The sequence below is a fragment of the Pleurodeles waltl genome, chromosome 7 (assembly GCF_031143425.1).
Source record: "Pleurodeles waltl isolate 20211129_DDA chromosome 7, aPleWal1.hap1.20221129, whole genome shotgun sequence".
NCBI lineage: Eukaryota > Metazoa > Chordata > Amphibia > Caudata > Salamandridae > Pleurodeles > Pleurodeles waltl.
The window spans coordinates 837,856,803-837,865,846 of NC_090446.1; the positions used below are offsets into that span (position 1 = coordinate 837,856,803).

The 9,044-nt window shown below is 47.0% G+C and overlaps 1 protein-coding gene across 1 annotated transcript; it reads right to left on the bottom strand.

The window, feature by feature from the left end:
- Positions 1–7,508: 7,508 nt before the first annotated feature.
- LOC138246968 (uncharacterized) lies at positions 7,509–7,826 on the bottom strand. Its single transcript, XM_069201717.1, has one exon. It carries the CDS (start codon positions 7,824–7,826, stop codon positions 7,509–7,511), a length of 318 nt encoding a protein of 105 aa, XP_069057818.1.
- Between the last annotated feature and the right edge of the window lie 1,218 nt (positions 7,827–9,044).

Sequence of the window (9,044 nt, forward strand, 5' to 3'; positions counted from 1 at the left end):
GTATATCTAATACGTCTTGTCTTGCATTATGCCAACGTTCAGCTTGTGACTTCACTACATACATAGAAGTAGTACTTCGCTGCATCGCAGTCTCACGTGCTACGTGGTCCGCAAGAGCATTACCTTGCCCTATCTTATCGGTCACTTTCTTGTGTGCACTAGATTTCACAATAGCTAGTTTCTTTGGATATGTCAATGCAGTCAAGAGGTTATGCACTAATTCTCAGTGCATTAGCTGCATCCCATGGGATGTGAGAAAGCCTCTCTCCTTCCAAAGCAAACCAAAATCATGAGCCACTCCAAAAGCATAGCGGCTGTCTGTATAAATGTTCACACATAGGTCGTACCATCTGGCAACTTCAAATAAGACCCATCAACCCACAATTCCCCGTCTACATCTGGAAGGGGCGTATCTTGTAAATCAACACGACCCTTTGTCTGTTCTTCGGTAAGAAATATACAATCATGTGTTTCTTGTGACTGAGGCTGAGTCACCGGATATGGCAACAAAGTGGCTGGATTTAGTGTTGCACATCTCTTCAGTGAAATGTGAGGAGCCAGCAATGTCAATTCATAGCCTATCAGGCGAGCGCTAGTTAAATGTTGCGTCTTTGTTTGATTTAAAAGAGCATCAACCGCATAGGGTATTAACACCAACAGCTTATGTGAGAAAACTATCCCTTCACTCTGATGTATTGACACAGCTGTTGCCGCAACTGAACGAAAACACCCAGGCAACTCTCGAGCGACAGGATCAAGTACTGCTGAAAAATATGCAAAGGGACGCTGCTTACCGCCATGTGTCTGTACTAAAACTGACAATGCACATCCATCTTTCTCATGTACGTAAAGTGCAAAAGGCTTCATGTAATCTGGAGTACCTAACACTGGTGCTGAACAAAGGGCTTGTTGTAGCAGCCGGAAAGAAGTCTCACATTCATCTGTCCATGGGAGGGCATTGGAGTATCTTTAGTCAAAAGTGCTAGCAAAGGTTTGACAATGTGTGAAAACCCTAATATCCATTGCCTACAAAAAGAAGTAAGACCAAGGAATGCACGAACATCTTTCTGAGTAGAGGGTACTGGTGTGTCTAAAATTGCTTGAATACGATCTGATGTGAGTGCACGGCCCTCCTTAGACAAAAGGTGACCTAAATAGGTTACCTTTGGTCTACAATATTGCAATTTCTTTCGTGACACTCTATGATGGTGTAAAGCAAGAAAAGAAAGTAAGGACAAAGTGCACTTTTCACATTGCTCAAGGGTATCAGCTACCAACAAAATATCATCGACATATTGTATGAGAGCCACACCTTCAGGCTAAACAAAAGAATCAAGTTGTCCAAAGTCATAGTACAAGAACTAATTGCTCCCTCAACTTCCTTATAAAAGGCGGCTGTATTTTTCCGCGGGTCAGGTAATGCTGTTTTAAGTGCCATTACATTTGCCCTATTCCAAGGAGTATACACCCAATTATAAATAAAATAACCCTTAGCATCAACAGAAGTTTTATCATCACTTGTACCCGATCCTTTAGGAGGAACATACAAAGGCGCAGCCTCCCGCATTGGTTTTGCGTGAACTATCATAATCTTATCTGTTCCAAAGATGGAAGCTTGCACCCCGCCGGTCTGAGATGTGCGTGCAACTATGTCCACGGCCCTTTTCTCCTCTTGCAAACGGTCTGCTGCAACACATAATTTCACCAAACGCCTGATTGCATCAGCCACCTGGGAGAAAACAAAAAGACCATCACGCATTTGCTTATGATCAGCTGCTACAACATCGGGCTCTAACTCATCAGAATATTTTCGAAATTGTTCAATAACTTTTGTGCCAAATGCCTCAGTAAAATATAGCTGCTCCTTTTCCGTACACCCTTTCATGTTATCTAAAAGTTCAGAAGCAGAGACAGAGCTACAAATTGTTTTACGAGCAACAGTCAGCAGGCAACATAAAGCGACTGTCCCGCATCTTCTGTTGCTCCGAACTGGAGACCTTAGCTAACTCATGAGGGGCAGAAGGAACGACATACGGAGTTGGAGGGCGATCTAGTAACAAAAAATCATCATGTGGTTTATTAAGGATAGGATAGAAAGGTTGCCTAACGGTGTATTGGGCAGTTACCTGTAATTTACATTCTTTCTCTTCTAGCTCCTTTAAGTCATTTATTTATTTCTTTCTCATTTCCAATGCTTTCACATATACATTCTTCCGCTGCTCTTTCTCAAGCAAGGCTTGCTCACGCTTCACTCGTCCACACACTTCTTTCTCCACATTCATACACACTCAAACATATCTTGCCTAGACTTTTGCTTACACATACATTGTTCCACATACTCAATCTTTCGCAAATCAAATGACCCATGCACAGGCCAACGAAACTCAGGATCCACACAAGTGTATTTATTCCATAATGTGCTGTACAATATAGAAGAAATACCATGTTTAACATACATATCTCTATTTGGCGTCCCCTCTGGGGGTGCCGGTTGCGATTCTTCCAGTCTCAAATTGGTACCATTACAAAAGCAACACATCCTACAAAGTGCGCTAAAAACAGGCATGACAAAAATAGTGCAGAATATGCAATATTATAATCAAAGTAGCACTTAAGGTGCCATTTAAATCAAAATTAAATTGGAGAAAATTCTCCTCATTACCTGCCTATATAAATTGCAATTTATATATCAATTCAAAGGGCACAAATTGACTAGTCACCCAAAACACGAGAGCCACAGTAAGTAGTGCTAAACTGCATTACCAAACAAAGGCATCAAAACCCACAGCAAGTGCCGTAAAGCGGCTCTCACCAATCACAGGGTGTCCAGGTTCCAACTGCCAAGTTCTAAAATCGACCAAATGGTCACTGCATGACGAATGAACAAAAAGGATCTCAGTCGAGGACCGGCGCCACCTGGATGGTCAAATCAGAAGGAAGGGAAAAACGCTGTGGTTGCCAAGACTCGGGTCTTCTCAGGCATTGATCATCCGCAGCGAGATCCCAATCCTTCGTCGCGACCAATCCGTTGGGCGTCCGAGTCACCGATGAGTCCCTGTTCGGGCGCCAATTTGTTGAAGTAAGCCTCAGCAAGGCCGACTAGTGCAAGGGGTTCACCTTTCTCTGCACAAAGTCCTCAGACCATGTAGGAAGAAGTTGGCATAGAAACTGAAATAAAAGACAAAGGTGGTCATTACGACCCTGGCGGTCAGAGACTGCCAGGGGTAATGTGGCGTCCGTACCGCCAACAGGCTGGCGGTACGGATGCCCTTATTACGACCGCGGCGGTAGCGCCACGGTCGCACCGCCGGGGCCGGCGGTTTACTGCCGTTTTAGCCCCGGCGGTGATAATCCGCGCTGCCCTGGGGATTATGACCCCTCTACCGCCAGCCTGTGTCTGGCGGTTTGCACCGCCAGGAAGAGGCTGGCAGTAAGGGGTGTCCTGGGGCTTCTGGGGGCCCCTGCACTGCCCATGCCACTGGCATGGGCAGTGCAGGGGCCCCCTAACAGGGCCCCGGCCAGCTTTTCACTGTCTGCATAGCAGACAGTGAAAAGCGCGACAGGTGCAACTGCACCCGTCGCACGGCCGCAACACCGCCGGCTCCATTAGGAGCCGGCTCCTATGTTGCGGCCTCATTCCCGCTGGGCCGGCGGACGCAAACTTGGTTTGAGCCCGCCGGCCCAGCGGGAATGTCATAATGGGGGCCGCGTGAGTGCGGCTGCATTGGCGGCCGCACGGCGGTTACCGCCTGGCGGGCGGCAAGGTCGTAATGACCCCCAAAGTTTATTAACCTCATGAGGTGGTACTACAGTTCAAACAACACCCTTCGGTAATGTTTGAAGTATCACACTGAACTGAGAGAGCATGGTCCTTTTATACCCACGCAGGGGCTAAAAGGAGGTGGTACAATTATAGAAGCAAGACTTCTATACATATAAGGTCATGTGGAAATGCACAGTCAACAGGTAGGAAGAGCTAACAATTTTCAAGGACTAACACCTGCAGACCTTACTGAGCATGTGCGAAGTGGGAGATGCTAAATATAACTTGTCACTAGGCAGATTTTCGAAGAGTAGTTAACAGAAAGGTAGGACAGAGCACATGGTGAGCACATGGCAGCATGTGGCAGAGAAAATGGCTGCCATGAATACAAAATGGATTCCGCGAAATGTTCACAATAGTTACTAATACAAGATGTCTTCTGCTAATGCTTAATCTAATCGCTGCTAAACTACAACACATTGAACAAAGCACCGTAAATCCTCATTGCCTAGCTTTGGAAGATCCCACGTCGAGGATGTGCTGTGTAGCTGTGGTCCTGAAGAAGCTGTGATGCCAGATCCTCCTTCGGGGATGCGTTTTGTAGTGGCAGTCCTGATGAAGCCACTGACAAGACTTGCAATGCGTCCTCATATATCATCGTCAAGGATGCCATTGATGGAGGCTTGTGATGGGAAGTCCTGCATTGAGAATACATCACACATCAGCAGTTCCATGGAGCTGCTGGCTTCTATGTGAGTGGTTGCATTGGAGATTCATCGTGCAGTGGCTGTTCCAATGAGGACCTTCCAGGCAATGTGTCACACTGTGTTGGTTCTGCCCAAATGTTCACAGCTGAGATGGCGGAGCACCCTTGGGCCCATGTCCGAGGGTCCATGACTGGGGTGGCACCACTTAGAAGATGTAGATGTAAGGGCTCAGCAGATGGAGCCCAGGTGCTACATTCAAGGAGGTTGGATCTTTTTCTGTCCTGAGGCTCTGATCAGGAGGCCAGTCAACTAGCCCTTAGTGTCACTCTGATAGTCCTGGGTTCAAGATGCAGGTCCAGTCCTTCTTACTTAGGTAGTAGGACAGCAGAGTAGCAGAGCATCACAGCAGTCATTCTGAACATTCACAAGTTCATTAGTGCACTGAAGAGCTGCGTCTCAGGGTCCAATATTTATATTTGGTGTTGGCTTTGAAGTAGGAAACGGTTCTGGAGGTTTCCATCCCCAGAGGACTTTGGAATTTTCTGCCCCTGGCAGTGGTGTAACAATAGCCCCCGCAGACCCTGCGGTGCAAGGGAGGGGGCTCCCAAGCCCCATGGAAACCACAGGCAAAGTGCACAGGGCTGTGGCCTTAGGGCTCTTGACTGGGTCCACAGCATGGGGGCATTGCTGACTTTAGGGCCGTGTGACCAGGAGCACTGACTTTGGTGGGGGAGCTGTGCTTATAAATAACTTCTGGGTTTAGAAGCACTAACATTGCTTGTGAATCCAGTAGTATTCAGGCAACAATAAAAATGTCAATATAACTCTGGTGATTAAGGTTACTGCTGGTGAGAGATCCAAATTTTGTTTACACATCATAAGGTAGCCCAGAGGGATACTGTGCCTGCTGCAAAGAACATGGATCATACAGATAAAAAAACTGTGAGTGAACTGGGAGTAGAGCTTCGAAAAAGAAATGTGTGTCAGAGAGGAACCATGGAGAGGTGAGGGGCGCTGTTGGAAAGTGGTAGAGAGGGAATCAGTGGAGAAGGAGGCGAGGTCATTGAAGGGGTGGGGCCTAAAAAAAAGGACTTTCGCGCCAGGCACCACCAGCGCTAAAGCCAACCCTGGGTGGGGTGGCCCCTTCATGTGTTTTGCAAGGGGGGACCCCTCAAGTTTTGTTGCGCCCTGGCCCCAGCTTGTCTGGTGGTACCAAACACTAGTGTGAAACGCTGTATGAGTGCTCTGAGGCAGAGCCTTAGTGATATGTAAGTGTGGTAGGTGACAGTTCCTCCTCCTACAAAGTCAGAGATGGCTCATCCTGCCAACACCTATTCCCCCTTTGTCTCACTGTCAGGGAGCAATACACAAAGACCAACTGCCAACTACACCTAGTCATGTGGCTGAGCATACAAGTTGCAGGCACTAAATGGTTGGGGGAAAAATTGCAACTTTCTAAGATTTTGGCAAGTTGGGGACACAATTAGTGCTGCAGTCCACTAGTTGCATTCGATTTACAGGCCCTGGCCAGTAGAAGTGCCACTTTACTAATGATTTACAAGTAAATCATATGTGCCAAATGGGTGCATGCACATTTTACCATGTTTAAAAGAGAGAGCCCAAGCACTTTAGCACTGGTTAGCAGCTGTAAACTATGCAGAGCCGTAAATGCCAACAAAATGAGTTCTGAAAACAGGAGGGTGACGTTGAAAAACAGTTTGAGATGACCCTGATAGCCAAGTTCAACATGACTTCCCTTCATCCAAACACCTGAGTAAGTAATCTATACATTGATGGGCTTCCCTGTTTAAGCAATAGCACATGGATGACCTGCCCCCAATTGGTTATCAATTATTAAGGGCCAGGGGCCATATGTACGAGCACTTTTTCCCATAGACACAGAATGGGTAAAATCCTTTGCTACATCTGGCCCCAGATGTAGTAAAGTTTTTGCACGTCACAAACAGCGAATTAAAAGCAGTCACAGACATGGTGGTCTGCTGTCTCCAGCAGGCCACCATCCCTGTGAGCGCTGCGAGTTGTAAGGGGGTCGCAAATTGCGACCCACCTGATTAATATTAATGAGGTGGGCCTTTGCGACCCCCTTGCGAGTCGCAGATGGTGTCAGGGACACCATCCTGGATACTGAATTGCGACTCGCAAATTGCGAGTCGCAATTCAGGAATTTTGTACATCTGGCCCTAAAAGTAGTAAGGTAGCCCATTGTTAGCCTTTGGAAGAGGTGGGCCATGTAGCATTGAAAAACTAATTTTAGAGTTTTACATCACCAGGACATGTAAAAGTTAAATATTACATTTCCAATTTTTCAAATACATGGCACCTGTCTCTGAGAGCTGTTTAGGGCCCATCCTAGGGGTGACTTCTACGCATTAATAAAGAAGGTTTGGGCCTCGCTAAAGTTTATTTTGCCAGGTTGAAATGTCAGCTTAAAACTGCACCTCAGTCTGCAATGACAGGTTTGAGATTAGTTTGAAGGGCTTCTTAAGTAGGTAGCATTTAATTTACAGGTCTGATATACAGGTAGTAACTAGATCAGCACAAATGGAGGAGTAGGGAAAAGATTTGGGGGAAGACCAACCTAAGGCTGACAGGTATAACAGGTACACCCCAGCTGAAAGTGGGGAGAACCACTTAACTTTCTGGGAGTTCTCATCACTAAGCCAGAAGAACCTGGAAAGACCATCAGCATTAGCATGGTCTGACTCGGGACACTGTTGCACCATAATGGCCATTCCTTGTAGGGAGATGGATGACCTCAACACCTTGGGATTTGCATCCCTCATTTGAATGAGCTATCTGAGGTGCCTGTGGTCTGTGCGAACGTGGCAGTGAGTTCCAAACAGGTATGGGCTCAGCTTTTTCAGTGCCCAGACCACAGCAAAGGTCTCCATCTCAATAGCACACCATCTTTGTTCCCGGAGAAGTAACCTCCTGCTAATGAAGGCTACAGGTTGGTCTAGGTCCTCCTCATTTAATGGTGCTAGGACAGACCCTATGCCATGCTTGGAAGTGTCCATTTACAGAATAAATTCCTTGAAGAAGTCAGGAGCCTTGAGTTCAGGTGCCGTACATGTGGCCTCCTCGAGGATGTCGAAGGCTTTCTGATAGGCCTGTGTCCAGATCACCTTTTTGGGCTGATTCTTCGAAGTTAGCCTAGTTAGGAAGGCAAAAATGGTGCCGTATCCCTTAAACAGCTTCCTGTAATATCCAATGAGAGCCAAGAATGCCTTCATCTTAGTCTGTGTTTTCACAGGCTGCCATGCCAGGATAGTCTCAATCTTGGCCTGGAAGGGCTGCACCTTGCTCCTGCCCACCATGTATCCCAGATACACCATGGTACCCTGCCCTATCTGGCGCTTACTGGCCTTGATATTCAGGCCCGCCTGCTGCAGGACCTGAAGCAACTCCTGGAGGTGGTATAGGTGTTCATCCTAGATGTACTTGATTACTTATATGTCATATAGGTAAAGGGCACAGAATGCCATCTTTCTAGCTTGTTCTCCAACCACTAGAAGATGGAAGGGAAATTCTTTAAACCAAAGGGTATCACCTGAAATTGGAAGTGGCTCTCTGGGGTCAAAATGCTGACCTCTCTTTGGGCCTCTAAGTCAGACCAATCTGTAAGTACCCTGATGTAAGATCAAAGGTGCTGAGGAACATAGCATCCCCCAGCCTGTTGATGAGCTCATCAGCACTGGGGATGGGGTGAGTATCAGTCATAGTGACAGAATTGAATACTCTGTAGTTCATAAAGAACCTAAGTTCTTGGGTGGTGCCCAGTAAGTCAGCCTTGAGCACAGCACGACTGGGCAGGAACATGCATTGTCGGAGGCTTCAATCCTTCCTAGTGCTAGCATGTTGGAGACTTTCTCCTTGATACTAGTTCTAAGCTTGTCCGACGGCCTGTAAATTCTGCTTTTAACAGCCATCCTGTCTCCTATATCTATATCATGGGTACACAGGTGTGTAAACCAAGGGGCGAGGGAGAACAGTGAGGCACGCTGACCCAATAGTTGGTGAAATTCTCTCTGCTGTTCTGAAGTTAGAATAAGGGGACAGTCAAAACCCTCTACTTACTAGTCATGCTCCTTTGAAACTAGAAGGTCATGGAGAAGTGTTCTCCTCTTTCACCCCATTATCTGTCACCAGTAGCATGGTGGCCTTAGACCTCTAAAAGTGTGGCTTGAAGCATTTGATGTGGAGAACCCTTAGGGATTTGTAGGGGTTCTGACATCCATCAGATAGGTGCTCTCCCCCGCTGCTATTTCATGTAATAGGGTCCTGCCCATCGATCTTAGAGGGCTCTGGGCTCCACAGGCTCCATGACTCACACTTTCTGGCCACGCCTAATCTCCTCCAAGGTGGTATTCTGGTCGTACCAGAGTTTCATTACCTCTTGACTGACCTGAAGATTCTCCTTAGCCTTCTTCCAGAAGGGCTGTATCTAGCTGCAGGGAGCCAGCATGTGGCTGACTACATCCTAAGGGGATTTCCTGGGACCATGATCCCACTCATCATCTAACACAGCTGAGATGTCCCCTAACATAGCAAGT

What these genes read in the sequence shown, in the direction of transcription:
- LOC138246968 (XM_069201717.1), bottom strand. Translation starts at nt 7,826, where the DNA reads ATGGTGTATCTGGGATACATGGTGGGCAGGAGCAAGGTGCAGCCCTTC.